The 19520-nt window shown below is 43.5% G+C and overlaps 1 protein-coding gene across 13 annotated transcripts in view; it reads left to right on the top strand.

Annotated features, from left to right (window-relative positions):
• ptprdb (protein tyrosine phosphatase receptor type Db) overlaps nt 1-19520 on the top strand; it is a 109213-nt gene that overhangs the window by 81160 nt on the left and 8533 nt on the right. For 8 of the 13 annotated variants that reach the window (XM_027283021.1, XM_027283019.1, XM_027283025.1 and 5 more), the window contains 12 exons: nt 2105-2198; nt 2991-3215; nt 3304-3464; nt 4782-4793; nt 5381-5493; nt 5597-5638; nt 6144-6241; nt 8176-8299; nt 10245-10420; nt 13553-13672; nt 16127-16281; nt 17832-18117. In XM_027283021.1, coding sequence (XP_027138822.1) covers nt 2105-2198; nt 2991-3215; nt 3304-3464; nt 4782-4793; nt 5381-5493; nt 5597-5638; nt 6144-6241; nt 8176-8299; nt 10245-10420; nt 13553-13672; nt 16127-16281; nt 17832-18117 — 1606 coding nt within the window. The remainder of the gene's footprint in view (nt 1-2104; nt 2199-2990; nt 3216-3303; nt 3465-4781; nt 4794-5380; nt 5494-5596; nt 5639-6143; nt 6242-8175; nt 8300-10244; nt 10421-13552; nt 13673-16126; nt 16282-17831; nt 18118-19520) is intronic. The other 5 variants (XM_027283029.1, XM_027283027.1, XM_027283028.1 and 2 more) reach the window with 1 other exon arrangement.

Genomic DNA, 19520 nt, shown 5'->3' with positions numbered 1-19520 from the left:
AAACTGTAAAATGCCATGAGTGTGTTTTACCCTGTACAGTAAAACAGTCATATGTCAAAATCTTTATTTATATGGCATTTAAAGGGAATTAAAGAATAAAGTAGTATTAATTGTACAGTAAAACACTGTAATATTTTAATGGCATATTTTAAAATATAATAAAATATTCTTTTACTGTCATAACATGAAATCAACTGTACTAATATCCTTCTACCGTAATATTAGAAAAGCTTATACCGTATTTATTACGATGAAATTCTGGCAACCACAGCTGACAGTTAAAAACAGTCATATTTTATGGCAAAACCTTTATTTAAACAGCATTTGGAGGGAATTATTTTATGGCAAAACCTTTATTTAAACAGCATTTGGAGGGAATTTATACAAAATAGAGTAGTATTTTATATTAGAGATTGTTAATTGTACAGTCAAACACCATAATATTTGTCTTTTAGTCTTCTACTGGCATGGTTTGGCAGTTTTTCACAGTAGAATCTAAAGACGTTATAAAATCTTGGAATAAAACTCCAACCTTATACGTGAAATCAACAGTACTAATATGTTTTAGCGTAATATTAGAAAAGGTTATATTGTATTTATTACAGTACAGTGCTGTTTTCTTCTGCCCAGTTCTTTACCGTAAAAAAAACAACAACATCTAAGTATTTTTTTTAATAGCAACCTGTGCTCCAATTAGGTTGTTTTCAGGCGAGTTGTTCTGCAGACCTTGGGAGGTAATTCCACGTCTCCCTCCTGCTGCTGCTTTTCATTTATTGGTCTATCTGGAGGGATTTGTCTGAGTTGGCAGCAAAGCAAGTCTGAGAACTCCCACAACAGGCCCAATGAAGGCACAAAGCTCATAATCTCATGTGCTTTTTTGTAACCAGGAACAAATATAGAAGTGGTAGCAGTCCTTCAGCGTTGAAGCACATCCTGAATCACTGAACCGTTACCAACATTTTGCTCTTCAGTCTCGAGTCTTTTTGGATTTTAGATGCCTTGATCCCAGAAAGTGATACGAACTGTAATCAGCTGACAAAAATATAACACACTGCAAGCATATTTTAAAACTAGATTTGGGTTTTTTTTCCTTTCTAAGTGCAAAATTACCAGATTTAAGCACCTATCATTGCATCTCCTGCTGTATCACACAGAACAGGCGGCTCAATATGCTCGAGTGCAGTCATGGAGCGCTGGAGTGAGTCATCTATTAACGGACTCGTGGATGATTTCGGTGTCTGTGCCCTCATCGCTTATGGTCTGACTGCCTCTGAAAAATTCCCCTTTCTCCAGTGATATTGTTTTGGCTTCAGACTTCGGCCTTCGGCTCCAAAAACAACCACACTGTTAGAGTGCGGTATCACAGCTGCTACTGCAGCAATATGCTGTATTAATGATCCAACACTCCATCATTCTTTAAAACAGAGAGAACATCATTGGAATAGTTTTGACCTAACTGCCAAGAATTACATGAGAAAAAATGAAGCTACCACCAGCAGCCTTAGCGCTTGAACCTTAAAGGTTCAGTGTGCAAAAACTCTGGGATTCATTAGTGTATGATCACCTGGAAATAAGGAATTGCTGTGTCTTTGCACCACAGAATGAGCCTGTTGTATCGTTTGTTAGAAGTTTTTTTCCTCCTTCATGCTAGGAAGGAGAGGGACTGCTATAAGCATACACAGCAATCCTCTAAATCCTATACTCTGGTCCTAAACTCAATAAATAACAACAGAGCCAAACTTTGTGGGGGTTTCCACAAAAGTTGGTTAAATCTCCTGCAACAGGACTTGGTTGTGGATCCGTAAGAGGCTTCTTCAGTTGTGAAGAAGGTGGAACGTCTTCATGGACCTACAACCAAGTCCAGTTGCCCCAGATTTTCCTCTTCTCAAAGAAAGATGACCCGGACGACCTGAGAACCTTCACGGAATAACTGGATGCCTCATGTAGCTTCGTATCATCAGTCTGACTCTCCGCTACAAAACAGAAATAAATGTACACCCCAGAATGTCCAGAACTATTCCTCACTGATGTTTCTTCAGGAGCTGACGTATTGAAATATATATGTAAGCCTTTAAGCCTAAACCCAGTGCATGCTGTGTTTCAGGGGTTACTACGTGGTGGTGGTGCCGCTGAAGAAGCAGAGAGGAGGGAAGTTCCTCAATCCCTGGGAGGAGCCCGACCAGATGAACCTGGATGAGGTAAAACAGGAGATCACACCAATAAATAGCTGAATACTCTGAGGTATGCTGATGTTTAACCTGCAGCTATAAAGGCTGATAAATGCGTTTGTTCTGTTGGATATTGTTGTCTGATCACTGCTCTTTAATATGTGTGGATTTCGGCTCTTATCATATTTGTATTTTAATTTTTTATCCGTACTACTTGTTTGCAAACTCTCTCTCGTCTCCGAAGACCTTTGACTGACGAATAAAACATTTTGTTGAACTGAGTTTTCTGGTCACGTAAATAAAGAATAGCTCCGAGTCTGACTCCGGACTATTTGTATCTTATTATGCAAAGGTAGATGACCCGGGCCGTCCTTCGCCTGTTCGGTCCAAACAATACTTTCACAAAACATTTCTCGTGTAATTCCTTTTTCTAAAGACTTCCTCACCTCATTACGCTCTCTCTGAAAGCACATTCATGTGCGTGAGATTAGTTTCAGTGGAGTTTTTTTTATGGTGCTCACTGTCTCCATGGATAAATGCAAGTCAGTTGATGAAGACATTCGTGCTGCAGTGATAATGTTCCTTACAGCCCGTTGTTCCTTCGCTGATGAGGGTTTTTGTGCACGGTAAAACTGCCAAAACTGCCTTTCTTTTCCCAGAAATACTCAATTATTTCAGGAAATATTACAATTGTAGAGAGATAACTAAATTGCTTTTACTGTAGAGAAAATAAACTACTCATTTGCAGTGTGACTGATGTTGCACTCTAGAATTTTTCATCTTTTCAACCTCTCCTCCTGATGTGTTCTTCGTCCCTCTCAGCTCCTCAAAGAGATCAACAGGACCAGCGTCAGTCGCGCCCTGCGCATCCGCAGACAGGCCAGCCAATCGGATCCCAGGGCTTACGTCACCGCTCACTTTAAGACCCTCCCCCAGGAGTTCACGCTGGGCGACGGGCGAAACTACGGCGACTTCCGCAACCGCCCGCTGCTGAACGGACAGGAGTATGTCTTCTTTGTGCTGGCACTGCTGGACCTCTCTGAGAACGTGAGTACGAACACACCCACACTGTTCAAACATCGACATTCAGTCTCATTACTGTGTGAAAACAAACAAAACCACCGTCTCCCTGCAGACGATGTACGCCACCAGCCCTTATTCTGATCCCGTGACCTCATCGGATGTGGATCCTCAGCCAATCGTGGACGAGGAAGAGGGCCTGTTGTGGGTGGTGGGGCCCGTGCTCGCTGTCATCTTCATCGTCTGCATCGTCATCGCCATTCTCCTCTTCAAGAGGTAAGGATGGCGTGATGGAGCGAGGAAGATGTAGAAAAGAGTTTTAGATCGGTGAGAAAAGAAAGGATGAAGGAGGCAGAGTGAAAGAGTTTTGGTGAATACGAGATGAAGGGCAACAGATACTCCACAGGGACGAACTTGTATTCTTGAGCAGTGTGTTATAGTATTTCCTGTGGTTAGGCTGTCCTATCAAGCCGCAGCTCTCAACAGAACAAGGTCATAACAAAGATATAATGTAAGTTATCCCTCAGAACAGGCACGCACTATTTGTCTGATACTGTAAATCCCCCACAGAGGACTCTAATATCAAACAGTATTGATAGCGCAACATAAAAAAAACATCCCATCCCAGCTGACGTAGGGCGAGAGGTGGGTACACCCTGGACGAGTCATTTGTTTTAACATTATTTATCTTTCTCTGATTTTGGAGATCATAATACTCAAAGTTGTGGGTCCCGTGCTACTGAAGTCAACTTAAGAACGTGACAATTCTCAGACAAGTTCTGCCGTTAAAAGGACCATCTTCTAATTGTGGATAATTATCTTTATATCTTTGTCATACTTTCTGACTCTGAGGTATGAATTTTGATGAAAATTGCAGCAAATCAGCCACTAAGGCTTTGAAAAAGACCTTAATTGCTCTTTCACCGCATGCAGTATCTTTGCCTGACTCAACTTTCCCCCAACAGTTAAAAGAAAACCTCTGCTCTACTTCAGGGTGGGGAAAATAATCCTGGACTTCTAGCAAAGCCCCAGATGGGTTATTATGTGTTTCCATTATTTATTGAACATACAGAACTAACATCTGTGATATTAATCATCGGCGTTTAGCTCACAGGCTTTCATAGAAATGTAACTGTGTCATCTGTTCTTAAGAATGATATACAGGCTCATACAACGGTTAGGGGAAGATAACATTATCGCCCATTAGCATTGTTCCTGATAATCATCTGAGCTTTCTCTAATGCTCATGAATAATTGCTGTGAACGCGGCATCGCGAAATGATTGACCTCTGTGGTAATAATGTAAAGTTCATAAACCCTGCAGTGCAGCCCGAGGTGATGCACGGACATTAACACTTGCAACATATTTCCAGTGTGTTATTACGTCGTAGGTGTTAGAGGGCGCGCTGTGTGTCACTTTACATCCGCTGATGGTCCGTACGAGCTGCTGTTTAACATATATAAACTAATTATTTTTAATGAGACGGGCAGGATGATGAGTTCAGCTTTGCTCTCTGATGTTTGTTGATTGGACACTAATTTTATTCATCCTTGTCTGTTCTTTTATCTGCTCCTCTCCCTGTTTGGATCCAGCAAACCTGACAGGTAAACAAACACCACCTATTACCATTTCCTCTGCGCTACGGGGGTATTTTCCTTGCAAAGTCTTTGCAAAGAAACGCTACAGATATCACATAGCAGGAGAGATGTTTTCTCTGATGATTGCATACTAACCTACACTAATTAATGCAGTGCATTTGGTAAAGATATATGTTATAAGAATCAAGCTGTGAATATTCAGAGTAGGGAGCATGTTCAGGTGATTTTAGCAGAGAGTATTTGTCAGTTTTAACTCTTGGCAATCACCCACCTCCATCCCAGACCAGAGCCAGTCATTAACATATAAAAAGCTGCAACACTAAACCAGCAGTCAACTCAAAAGCTCTGCGAGGATTCAAAACAGAAATTTCCTGAAAATTACAGTTATCCCCGTAAATGTCCAAAGAGCAATTTTGATGTGGCTTAGTCTGGTCCTTTTTATTCAAACACAAATCCCCTAAAATTGAGGTTATGTGTAAGTTCACAAATCCCACATTTTCCCAGATTCAGCTGCTTTTTATTTTTTGTTCATGCAATAAAAGATCTGGTTCATCAGGTGCACGTAAACGCTGCGCGTTCATCTGTTTTCCCAGGAAACGGGCCGAAGCCGAGGGCAGGAAGGGCAGTTTCCCCTGCAGCAAGGCCATGTCGTCCCACCATCCCACCGATCCCGTGGAGCTCCGCAGGATCAACTTCCAGACTCCAGGTAGACTTGACGGACCCGCGTGCGCGCAGTTTGACGTGCGATATCCAAAGTGTTGTTAGTCGTTATCTGCGAGATTAATAGTGGTGTTGTTTCCCCTTTTCAGCCTACCGTGTATCAGTGTACCGCGGTTATCGACGTTTGTCAAGTTAGTTGGTCTTAGTCCGCCACAGATCTTCTCCTTCATTTTCTGTCTTTCTATCTTTGTTTCCGTCTTTCCCATTTTCATGCTGACTAACCTTCCATCCCATGCAGGACTTCATCAAAACGCCCTCTGGACTACTTCTTCAACAACAACAACAACAACAAAACAAACCCCAAATATTATTTCATGCTAAATTTTTAACCGCCTGCGTCATCTTCTTCTTTTTTTATCTTCACCAGCGGTGTGCATATACTCTGAGGACATGTTATTGTGCCTCAGTAACTTTCACAACATGCACATTGTTCTTTCTTTCTGCCTGGAGAGAAAATGGTCACTTAACAATAAAAAACAAAAAACACTTCCATTTGCTTCCTCTGACTACGGACAGAACTAAACAACACCTCCTCTGAGAATCCTTTCTCCTAACATTTTCCTCCGAAAGAGTTTAGCTGGTACATCTATCGAAAAATGGCCCTCTCTCTCTTTTTTCTATTTCTGTGCTCGGCAGGCATGGCGAGTCATCCGCCCGTCCCCATCTCTGAGATGGCAGATCACATCGAGCGCCTCAAGGCGAACGACAATCTCAAGTTCTCCCAAGAGTACGAGGTAGGAATGCTGATTATCTGTCCCCCGGAATCTTTAACTTGGGGAAATTCATCTGGTTTTTGATGAAGTCACGAACGTGTTTATCGACGGCTCGTCGTTTTGTTTCAGTTTCAATGGCGAGTGCCGCAGATCGAGTCTTGGGTTGGGTGATTTCGTCTTCATAGAACGATACAAGATAAAGCACATTTCCCTCTCTCTCTCTCTCTCTCTCTCTGCTGTCTTGTTGTTATCTATACGGATATAAAAGGGGAGGGGAAATTGAAATTGCGAGCTCAAAGAGAGTTTGCTTTCAGCCAGATGGTTATCGAGCCCTCATTTCTACGCTCTGATGGAGAAAAGAGGCGAAACAGAGATAGAACTAAAGAGGCGGACTCACCGAGAGATACAGGGAGTGTTTCCTGCAAAGACAAAAAAAACTAAACAAGGCTCCTTGATTAGTTGGCTCCAACTTGCAGCACGGCCAACAAAAAGGAAACTACATCTACTGGAGCGATAACAACGTGCATGAACTCGGCGTGCTGAACTGTGACACTGAGAAACACATCAGTGGAAATATTTCCCTGTGTAGCAAATAGTGCTGGCATTACAATGAGCTCCTCGGAGAGCTATTAAAGGGGTGAGAATGTTTTCTTTTCCCCTGCAAGACAACAACACAAAAAGAACAGCTCAGACCAACGGCCTCTGGGCGGAGAAGGAGACATACGGCTCTAATTGGCCACCACACGAGAGAGAGAGAGAGAGAGACAAATTGTGTCCGACGTAGATATAGACGTAGGAAGACAAGGACACGTTATGCAAAGAGCAGAAAAACAGAGCGAGGATGTTTTAGGGAGGAAAAGCGTTGGGGAGAGGATATAAAGGAGGGTGGAAGAGACAGTGAGGGAAAAGCCGTATGTAATTGTGGTGTGAGTTTGGAACCACTCTGTTGAGCCTCGCATTCTCTCTGCATGACTGTGTGCTTTGTTCGGTGCTGAATCCTTAACGAGGGAGCGAGAGAGATGGATGGAGGAGGGATTGAGGCAGAGAGAGAGAGAGAGAGAGAGAGAGGCCAGAAATGATTGCGGTGTAATAATCAGACACACATGATGCTGGGTTTCTAACACACACACACACACACATACACGCACGCATCCAGCACCACTCCTGTCCATTTTTTCCCCCCTCAACCAAACCATAATTATGTGTCGTAAAATATTCAGAATTGCTAAATTGCTCTGGCTCTCTCCTCTCCGTCCCTCTCCATTGACAGCCCCATAATGACCTCATGTCTGCCTCTCCCAGCTAACAGCAGTGGTTACACTGTAATTACCCTCCAGGAACTTAATGTGTTGGTCTAACACAACCATCCTTTCTCTCCCAGAGGAATTTATTGTGCTTTTATCATCTTTCTCTGGTAGCTTGCGGAAAGTCCCCGCATCACTCGTCGTTGCTTGAAACAGGATATTGTATTTGCTCGACGTCCGTTCCAAGTTCAATAACACCTTGTTAATTCTCAATTTGTACTCGGTTTTTAATGGTGCCGTTTTCCTGCCTTTTGAGGCAGTTTTGCGGTCGAAGCAGTTTTGAAACATCGGTGCCAACACTCAGCTTATGCATGATGTTAGAAGAGGATTCAAAAAGGGGTACGCACTTATTGCTTCTCCGTTTCTTTGGCGACCGAGCTCTGATTGACCAATCCGAACTTTTTAATCAGCATTTCAAGCAAGGACAAGACGTTTTTTCCCCCCCGACCACAATGAATGGCTTCAATCATTCAAGCAATGACCATTTGTTGCTGACAGGCCGCTTGCCGATGCGACCATTCGAAAGCCAATGATTAAACTTTCGCTTTGAGTATTAAAAACCAAAAGAATGAAAGAAAAAAATCAGCACGTCTGCCTTCATTAGTCATCCTCTAACAATGTGTTTTCTTTGTCTTTCGCCCCGCCTCGTAGTCCGTCGACCCCGGTCAGCAGTTCACGTGGGAAAACTCCAACCTGGAGGTCAACAAACCAAAGAACCGCTACGCTAACGTCATTGCCTATGATCACTCCAGGGTTATACTCTCCAGCATTGAGGGTAAGTGTGTAAGTGTGTGTGTGTCCTCACTTCTTTAAAAGCCTGAAGGTTTACAACTCTGGGTAAAGGTTCGCCGTTAGATTGGGCGTGTACGTGTGAGGGTTAAGATTGGGAATAGAAGGTAGTCGTCACATATATAGGAGTATATACGTGTGTGTTTATAAGACTTTGTGTGTGTGTAAGAGCCTCTATCCGTGAGGGATGGGAGGACGGAGGTATTTATAGTCCAAAGATGTGATTTATTGCCATGCCCATACAAGAGCTCTGCCTGCATCAGCCATAAAAATCTGCATTTTAAGATTCAAACAAACTGCTGTTTCTACATCATCATACAATTGGATACCGCCTCTCAGTTGACCGTTTTTAATGTTCATGGAGATAAATTAGGCTATTAATAGGCCCGTTTACTGATTTGTTTCCATGGAGCGCACATTTTAAACGGTCTAAAATGGGATAAAGAAAAAAAAAACACAGTCTCAGTCCTGTTCTCAGTGTGCATTTTGAAGCGCACTCACCCACCTCAGCTGTGAAGGACCTGAGGCAGAGAAACTGGCAGCTCCAATGCAGAGAGAGAGAGAGAGAGGGAGGCAGTGGGAGGCCAAGCCCAAACAGATGAGCCTTATCTGGGCAGAGCATGTGTGTGCAGCCCTTCCACCCCCGCCTGTCCCGGAGGCCTGGCTGTCTGTCTTTCTTTCAGCTTAGAAAACACATATACTCTTGAGCATGTCCAAACACACACACACACACACTCTACTATAGATTTAAAACACATGCCCAGGATGTGCACAAGCACAGATATGCACTTTTTGCTCCCAGTCTCCTCCACACACGCTCATGAACACACACTCTTTGCCAAGCCAGTGTATATGTGTGTGTGTGTGTGTGTGTGTGTTTTATCTGCACTGTGCTTCTGCTGTAGTCCCTTGCAATAAAGTTGTAGCGCATCAAAGCATTTAGCCGAGCTGTCTTTTAAAGACTGAGGTTGATAAACATATGTTCGAGGCTCCTCTTACCGTCTGTCTCCGTCCCATTTAAAAGAAGTTGTGCAAACGCGCCGTCATTTAAACATGTGTGTGTGTGTGTGTGTGCGTCTGTTGTGTTTGTGCGACGGCGGCTTTTGCGAGTACATGAGACTGAACTGTGTCCGTAAAATGAGCCGCAGGAAGAGAATCAGCTGCAGGAGTTCCTCCCGGTCGGGATGCTACTGTTTGCTCATTGACTTTTTTAACCGCCATCAGACGACTCAAAAGGAGTTTCGCCTCGCCGCTTCAGCACAATCGGGTCACGGCTGAACACACACACGTACACACAGATGTGTGTATGTGTGCGTCCTTTGGTGTTTCGGTGTATGTGTGCATGTTTGAGCTATGACTCAGTGATTTTTGGGATTATGGTATTAGGCCCCAGATGAGCAGGACTGATCCTAAACCAAACACACACAGACGGTCTTTCACATCTCACACACACACACACACACACACATAGACACAATCCCTTCCAGGACAAGCAGTGTCAGCCGAGTCTTACACAGAGACGGCCTTACAGTCATATTGCCATTCAAAGCGACACATCCAGAGTATACTCAGATTAGGCCCATGATCGTCTTAGCATGTATTATAAAACAAGACGGCTGAACAATCCAACACCAAAGGACGCTTGGCCCTGTGAAAACATTAATCTCTGCCATGACCTCAGATGATCCGCACCCTTTATTACTGGGACATAAACCTGCTTTCATGCTTTCAGTAGACTTTGAATAATCCGTATAGATTATTTCACCGGGAATCAGAATAAGAATCAGGTTCATCTGCAAAGAAAATTGCATGGACAGTCAATGTATAATAGATTATTTCAGCATCCATCTCCCCTCCTCACCGTGCATATATCTCTTTTCTTTTTCCTCCTCCACATTCTGTAACATCCACTTTTTCCCCTCGTCACACAGGTGTGCCAGGGAGTGACTACATCAACGCTAACTACGTCGACGGCTACCGCCGTCAGAACGCCTATATCGCCACTCAGGGATCGCTCCCTGAGACTTTTGGGGAGTTCTGGAGGATGGTCTGGGAGCAGCACACGGCCAACATCATCATGATGACCAAGCTGGAGGAGAAGTCACGGGTAAGAAGAAAGCGATGGGAGAGACATGACATGGCAAGGACAGGGCAGCACAGCTGAAGAGGAGGACGGGATAAAACAAGAGGCAGGGAAATGAGGAAGGTGTTTGATAGGAGGAGTCACTTTGAGAAGGGGCAGATTTAGGATTTTGGGGCAAAAAGCTGGCACAGGACAGGTATGCTTGCAGTGTATGCAGGTACTGTAGAGTAGCCCAGAATAGTATGGTAGGCAAGATTTTAGTGGCATAAGGTACCGACAGTGTCAGGTGTAGCGTAAGGTATGCAGTACATGCAGGTGTAGGGTCAAGTAATGTACAAAAGGAAGGGTCTGCAGGATAAACCACTGCTACATCTGACACAGTACAGTGTTACAGGTTAGGTAAGAGGTGGCTGAGGCAAGTAGGCCAAGAAAACAGCTGGATTTTTTACGTTACAAAAAGATGCTTTTGCAGATTTTATATTCAGAAATAAATATTTTATGAAGAAGTGCTACAAACACCACAACAATCTTTACATCCTGACAGCAAAGCAAACTTTTTTTTCCTCCGTCTCGTGCCACCGCACATTACCAAATGACTTCGGTAAGCTGTACGAGGCAGTGCATTATTTCTTTGGTTTACCAAAAGCTGGCCTGCTTTTTTTTTTTGTGGAAATGTTGTGGAGCTCAGCAGCTCTCAGAAAAAAAGGAGTCACATGTGGTGTAAAGTGCAACTGGATGTTTCACTGCAAGTAAAGTAAGAGCAATTAAAGCACAGTTAGATGCGAGTTGAACGAGGGTCAGATAGGATTTGATATGGCTGGTTTGACGGCGAGGTGAGGAGCTATAAGAACAGAGCAGCCCGAGGGCAGGACGTTCATATTTTTGCTTGTGGAAAGACAGTAGAGAGTCCAGATGGACTCGACAGAAAGAGCCAGAACACGTCATGTCGTGTAAAAATAGTTCATAGAATCAACCAGCTGACATCATTATGGTGACCAAGCTAAAAGTGAGAAGTTGGAGTGGGCATGCAGGACAGAACGAGGTGGCACGCCGCTGACCAGAATAGAATACAGTAGAACAACGGGCGAGCGAGAGCCGGGGGAATTAAAAAGCACGACTAAAACACGGGGTGAGGTAATGAATTAGAAAATCATTTAGCTTCAAGGCATTTTGCTGTTGTTAACAGAATATGCGCTCGGCTAAAGATTCAATGTAATGAGAATGTCATGTTGGAATAAAATGAACAAGAATGGCTTTGAGGTATGAATCATGATTAAGTGCTAACCAATTATGTCCAGAGCCCTGTTCCGAAAATGATCCTTTCCTCTCATCTGTGCTTCTTTTCCTATTAACCTGTGTCTTGTGTTAAAACTCTGTTTCCTTTTCAACTTTTTCCAACTGTCTCTGTTGTGTCTGTTTGACCCTCAGATGCCCTCTTATTTCTTCTCTAAGGCAAGACCTCTCTTTCTCTCCTTTTGCTGCTAATCCCTTTTAAAAATGCAACCTCACCTCACATGGTTTTCTCCTTACCTTCCTCCTTCCCCCCTTTCCTCTCCTTGGTTTTTTTTTTTTTTTTTGGAGTGAGAATGCAGAATTGTTTTTCAGCTCACCCACAAGGCACTCGTAGTTAACTAACCACTCGCAGTTCAGAAACGGTGCACATTAGAGTCCACGGTTTGCATGATCACACCCACAACTGCTTTTCTATTTTCCTGTCTAGTGGCTATGCAGTAGAGGATGTCGACTAACACGACAGAGTCGTGTGAAAAAAAACTCTGCAGAGTGAAGGACTGCAGAGCACCTAATTGTAAGCAGTAGGCTGCTACTGCCTCGTAAACACAATGAATCTGTAGCTTGTGAATGTCTGCTTGGATTTAAATTCTCTACGTTCAATAAAGAACATTATGCAACAATAAAAACATTCGATTCGAACGCGCACAGCTGTTTATTCTGCAGCCTGCTACCTCCATACGTCCTGTTCCAGGGAGTAGTGGGCTGCCTGTTGGTGAAAATGATTTAATCTCATTTAACACCTCTCAACATTATGCCATTATGTGTTTACGTATTAACAACACAGATGATCACAGATGGCCCCACTGTGGGAATCTTGCCAGTATCCTTCGTTTTAGCGCCAATCAAACCACATAAAAAGGAGCAGGGGCGCTAGTTTATGCCGTTAGCCCATATATCAATGGATAATATAGTCTTCACACCAGGTATTTACTGCGATCCTGTTTAGTCTTTGGCAGCCGTTTGGGCCCCCCTACGTGGACGACTGTTCCTGTCCCCACAGTGTCTCAAGGTCTGGTGGGAAAACAACAGTTGAAAAGCTGTAATTACAGCCTGAACGTCCCGGGCCAAAACGCATAATCCCCAGTCTGGAGCAGTGGAATGCAGAGCGAGCTGAGCTGAGCTCCCTGCTGTCTTTGATGTGAGGACTGGAGGGATCAGCACATAACGTTTGGTTTGGCCTGATTCTGCCAAGGCCCTCCTCCTCCCCTCTTCCCTCTCCTCCTCCTCTGGGATATATATATTTTTTCCTTTCTCTCTCTCTCTCTCTCTATCCATCCTCTGTGGTCTCTGAGGCTGAGCTGAAGAACTACAAATATGACCGCCTTCTACAGGGGAAATCTAGGTGCTTTGGTGGTTGGGGGATGCTGGGATTTGGTGTGTGAGGGGTGTAGATTTGTAGGGATTTGTGAGGTTGGAATATAGGGCTGTGCGCAGCATCAAATATGTGACGGCCGAACTTTAGGCATCTCTTAGCTTTTCCAGCTCTGCGGTGGATCTTTTTTGTGAGAGCCCACCAGCCTATGGTTATTTTATGCCACACAGTTTTCTAGTCTTTGACGCAACTTATGCAGAATCACACCCCAGAAAGCAGAAACTCTCCCTCTCTCTCTCTCTCTCTCTCTCTCTCTCTCTCTCTCTCTCTCTTTCCCCTGTCTCTCTCTGTCACCCCACACATTCACTAAAACCCCCTTTCACATGCTGGGTTGTCACTTTATGCACATTTGTTCCAAACATCTCCGTCTGAACTTCAACACAACCCCTCTGTTTTTTCTGCCTCTGCACACATGCACACCAAGTCAGCTCTCCCGTCCTCTAAGTGTATACAAACCGCTCTCACAGCTGCTTCCCCTTCTTCCCTTGTAGGTGAAGTGCGATCAATACTGGCCGACGCGAGGCACGGAGACCTACGGGCTCATCCAGGTCACTCTGCTGGACACAGTGGAGCTGGCCACCTACTCTGTCAGGACCTTCGCTCTTTACAAGGTAACATGGCATGTGCAGTGGAGTGTAATGGGGTCACGCATGTGTGTGTGTGTGTATTGATCTGCTGAAATATTTATACATGCTAGTCTGTGTGTCACAGTTTGTACATGAATATGCAGTCACTTGTATTTTTGACCCGACATGACAAGCAAACACACGAGAACTGAGTTTATTCTTCTTCTTTCTTTAAATCTTTTAATACATTATTGATTTTTCCACTGAGATTTAAAGTGAGTCATCTTGTACACTGACCTATTTTCTGTAGATCAATTATTGTCTCACCTGAAATGGATCACCTGCCAGCTTCAATAAACCAGCAGGGTCCTTTATTTTTAGATTTTCTACATTGAAAGCATCAAAACTATAAAATAAGACAGAAATTATGTGGTAAACAAGATTTATGTAACAAACGTATGTCAGAATATATCCCGTATGACAACACAGCTCGAGGTGAAGCTATCCTTCATAAGACAGAAAAATATATAGAAACATATAGAAAGAAGTCAAGCTAGAGAAAGTCATGAAGTCATCCTGGTGTACATCTCCTTCTTACATCGTGGGAGTAGCAATCTGTTGCTGAAGGAGCTGTTTAAGGCCCCCACAGTCTCATGCAGGGAGTGAGAGGAGTTGTTTATGATGGATGTCGGCTTTGCTAAAATCCTTCTGTCTTAATAGACATTATAAGTATTAAAGTCAACAAAGAACATTTTAAGAATTTGCCCAATTCGTCCAATCAAACCCTCACCTGTCGAGGGCCTGCTCCCAAAGTCGTAGTATGAGTAAGGGCTGGGGCCGCCCACGCTATAATGCAATCTCTGTGTCTGGGTTCTCCTCCCATCTACGCTTTAGATAGCTTGGTATTATCTCAATCATCTTCATGAGTTTGTCACCTGGAATGGTTTTTCCAACAGTCTTGAAGTCGTTCTAATATATGCTGATATTCCCACATATGTTGGCCCATCCAACTCATCTTAAACCATCTCAAATGGGTTCAAATTGTGTGATACATCACTCCATCTCTCTCCTTCTGGGTCAAATAGACCTTACATAGCCTGGAGATGTGTTGTGGGTCATTGTCCTGCTGAAAAACAAATGATGGCCCCTCTAACTGCAAATCAGATGGGGTGGCATGTCCCTGAAGAATGCCATGGTAGCAATGGTGACCTTACATTTTGAATAAATTGCAGTGTCACACAACAGCGTCCTCAGCAAAGCACCCCCACCCTACCTCTTTCATGCTTCACCGTGGGAACCACACATGCAGATACAGTACTATATATATATATATATATATATATATACTGTTTGCTAGCCATGAACTGTTGTTTTTTTTTTTAAGAGTATTGTCAAAAAATCCCAGAAAAACACCAACAATAAAATTATCCTACAAGCTTTGTCCGAGTAGCCAGAGCTTGATATTTATTCCTCTCCACAGACCTCCATTGTTGCCCAAAAACACATCAATGAGCCACACTGTTATTACCATGAACATGCACTCTATACTTTATCTTGAGTCAAACCCACATATATTCAGCATGGTGCCGTAAATACTCAGTGTCTTAATCCATGGCTGAAAATAATCTCAAAAAATAAACTATTTACCCTTGTTTTTGTAAACCTTTTTTAAAAAATGAAACTCTATACTGGATTTGTAACATATTGTGGGTTTGGTCTTTTCATTGGTCAGTGTTGACAATAAGAACTGGAGACTATCTCACAATGGGATCACACAAAGCAGCGACGCTGTCATCGTGTTGACATTTCGACCCAGGAGTGTACTCACTTATCATCACTACATTATGACATGGGGACTCGTGGGTCAGACCGCACCCGTCTTTGAACTTGCCTAATTTTGGTCTCAACTATAAACCTGTACAGTTTCATAACTGCATCTTGCACGGTCCAGAGACAGACATGGTGAAGTACTTAAAGAGTTCCTACCACAGTTGGTGTGTCCAGAACATTTGATGTTTGACATTTTCCAATAACACACGTCATGATTAGACCCACGTCCAGATAATTTAGTGGGTTATATAGAGATAATGGTTTACTTGCTCATCCCTAATAATGTAATGTAGACATTACTAAATTATGGCATGAGTAAAATAAACACATGTACAATTTCATGACTGTCTACAGACAGACAGACCTGCAAAGGTATTGTAAATCACCTCAGTGGTAGTTCCTGCTGCAGTAGGTGTCTCCTGGAGCACATTTTGCCATCTTGACACCATAGACTGTATAAAAAAATGGAAGTAGTATCCATGACAAGTTTCTGAAGAGCCCATGTGAAGCTCAGTGTGTTGGCTCTGGCTTCCCACTAATCTGAAAATGGGCAAAGAGCCACCTGTGAAGGCTTGTTTGCAATGACCCTAACCATGAGTCAGCAGTATCATACACACTGAAGTACATTTCTACCACAGTTAACCATTTTTTGTCTGTCTGCTTGTCCAGAGTGGCTCCAACGAGAAGCGTGAGGTTCGTCACTTCCAGTTCACGGCCTGGCCAGACCACGGGGTGCCTGAACACCCCACACCTTTCCTGGCCTTCCTACGCAGGGTCAAGGCCTGCAACCCTCCAGATGCGGGACCCATGGTCGTCCATTGCAGGTGTGTTATCTGTGTTTTACTGCACCAAACTAACTCCTAAAATCACCATGGAAGACTTTACAGTGGTCCCTGATTGGAAAGAAAACATAATTTGTCCTTGACTGTTTGTGTGTGTGTGTGTTTGCATGAAACACTTATGTGTTATTCTGGGTTTTATTTGGCAACAAAAGCTAGGGAAGTCTGTGAAAATCACCATGAGTCCAAGAGCACTTGTATAAAGTCATTCATAGGCCCTGAACTGAAATGAGATTGACCTGCCATTATGCAAACCTCAAACTATCCTCACTGGCTTCAACACCCACATTCCTCCTTTAACAAGCTCCATCATCATCTCTAAAGGTTTAACAACAACACCAGCCGCCACACTGACCCTAGTTTCCATAAGTAGCTTTCAGTGTTAACTATTTACCGTTTAAAGCTGGTGCTAGATCTGAGTTCATAAGTTTATATTCAAATGAGCCACATGTCTGAGCAGCAGGAAGCTCGTGCATCAGTTGGAGGAAGATTCTGGAAACTTGTCACTTCGATCATGGCACAGCGGTGAGCTCCAGAGCTGGAATGAAGCTGCAATTTTGCTCTTTTTTACGAGGGACAGAAGAAGATCGAGGGAATATGGAACAGAAGCTCTCGGGAGGGAGAATTAGTGAGGTATAAATGTGGAAAGAGAAGAGAGGGAAAAGGGAAAGAGAAGATGGGGGATTGAGAGATGATTGAGAGGGAGAGTTAGCGAGGAGGCTGTGGGAGTTAGAGGAGGAGATACTTGCAGAATGAGAGAGAAGGTGAGGTCAAATCCAGGACGCGGTGAATGAAAATGATGAATTAAAGAATAGGAAAGGTAGGAGAGAAAATGGAGTCTTAGAAAAGTGAGAGTGAAAAAGTGTTGGGGCTGCTGAGAGTGTTGGAAGGGTACTTAGAGAGAAGATAAAGAGGCAGCGAGATGAGGGCGGGTGGAGGGGGTGAAGAGGTTGGAAGGAGAGGAGCTCTTCCTAATCTTCCGTAGCAGTCAGATGGAGTATCTAACAGGATTATCAGTCAAATTTAATTATCCCGGCAAGACTCCATCATAATGTGCCTTAACATATGAACCAACCTCTGTATCAAACAATGGAGCGAATCTCATTCCAACACACCAGTGCACACACACACATACACACCGATATTAATTTAACCATATAAAGAGGTTTTTATTCACTTGCAAAAACTTGCTTGGTCAGGGTGTTTCACCATTTAGGTACTAGCACAGCAAAAATGTGAAGTGTTTGGGTGAGCAGCTAAATGTATTATATTTCAGGATTGCATGTCGATAGGAGAGGATATCTTCCTAACGCCAGTCAGACGGCGATGCTGACTCATCGCTGATGTCAATTTTTACGTCCTTTGTTGGAAATATTGCTGGCTGGCATCTTTGTGATACTTATAGTTGATTTAGGCACAGAGTTTTTATTTTTTTGCAATGCAACAGGGGGAACAGATTTGTAGCAAACATAGTTCATATCTGAGGTCATGTGAGAAAATCACATCACTGCCTCTTCTTTTTTTATCGCCCTCAGTGCCGGAGTGGGTCGCACCGGCTGCTTCATCGTCATCGACGCCATGGTGGAGCGAATCAAGCACGAGAAGACCATCGACATCTACGGTCACGTCACGCTGATGCGCTCCCAGAGGAACTACATGGTCCAGACGGAGGACCAGTACATCTTCATTCACGACGCGCTGCTGGAGGCCGTGACCTGCGGGAACACGGAGGTCCCCGCCAGGAACCTGTACTCCTACATCCAGAGGCTGACGCAGATCGAACCAGGAGAAAACGTCACCGGCATGGAGCTGGAGTTCAAGGTGAGGACGAATCGGCATGTCCTTGAAGGCTGTAAAATTAGGTCCAGCTGATTTATGAAGCTTGAAAAAAACGATTATTGATAATAATGAGACACTTCGCTGCTCTCTAATTTCCATTTTCTTGCCTGTCACCACACAGCAGGATAAATCAGTGTCTAAAGATGGCCCAACATATAGTACAGCATATGGCCACTGTGTTTGTTATATAAAACCCCAAAGGTTTGATCTCTGGAGATCAAGGTGAGGCTGGATCCTGAGAAACTTCCATCGAATTGTCTGACCCGGTTCTATGAGAAGATACCACTTTCATGTTTGTGCTGGAGCCATTAGCTTAGCTTAACATAGAGGTCTGGAAGCTGTTAGTCTGGCTCTGTCCGAAGTTAACAAAATCCACCAGCCACTTAAAAGTTCACGAATTAACATGTTGTTTGTTTCATTTGTTCAAAAACATGAACATAAAAATGACAAGTTGTGGTTTTACGGGGGCTCATGTAACCGACCACAGTAACTGGAGTCTTGTACCACCAAGAAATAGTCCTGCACATGAACAGCACGGAGGCTCCTGTGTAACGTGTTAATTAGTGAGGTTTAAAGGAGCTGATAGGCAGATTTATTTACTGTGACAGAGCCAGGCTAGCTGTGTTCTTCCTGTTTTTCAGTCTCAGTGTTTAGCTAAGATAATCGTCTTCTGGCACCAGCTTCATGCTGAACTCCAGGCAAGAAAGAGAATAAGGGTATTTCCCAAAACGTTGAACTCTTCATCCGTGATGTGTTATTATGTTCAGTGGCACGAGTTCAGTTTGAGAACAAAAGAACAGAGAGAGAAAAAAATAGGTCGGTTAAGGATCCCAGACTTTTACTTCTCGAACTTACAAAATCGAGACTGCATCATAAAATAAAACGGCCAATGAAAATGAACAAGAAAGACAATAAAGGCTGAATAAAGGCTTTCAAGAACAACGTTGCCAACGGTGAACATTGCGTCTCCGGTGCTTCTCATCCATGTTGACTTCAAAGTTGAGGTTCAGATTAAATTTCTGACTCTGGAAACAGCTTTTGGACCTCCAAAATTTGCTTAGTAGCAGTGAAAGACGGTTCTCTCCAACACAGCTTCTTGAATTGAATCTTCCTTGAATTCCTGACCTTGATAGTCACTGAGCATCTTTCCCAGGGCTGTTAGCGGTGCCCCCTCTGAGAGTTTCATATACTTGTGATGGATGGTTGGATTTGAGAGGAGATTATGGGATTGCACCTTTTGAATCAAAGCTAAGAGAGTTCTACAGAGGGTTTTAGAAAGCATCATAGGTTTTGGAAGTTTGATGGGCATGAACAGAAATATCAGATAATGCAGGCCAGAAAGTTGAAGTTTATAATACAACCTTGGGGAAAGGTCATATGGACGT

This window comes from Larimichthys crocea, chromosome X (assembly GCF_000972845.2).
Source record: "Larimichthys crocea isolate SSNF chromosome X, L_crocea_2.0, whole genome shotgun sequence".
Lineage (NCBI taxonomy): Eukaryota > Metazoa > Chordata > Actinopteri > Sciaenidae > Larimichthys > Larimichthys crocea.
This window is presented reverse-complemented; position numbering and strand designations above follow the sequence as displayed.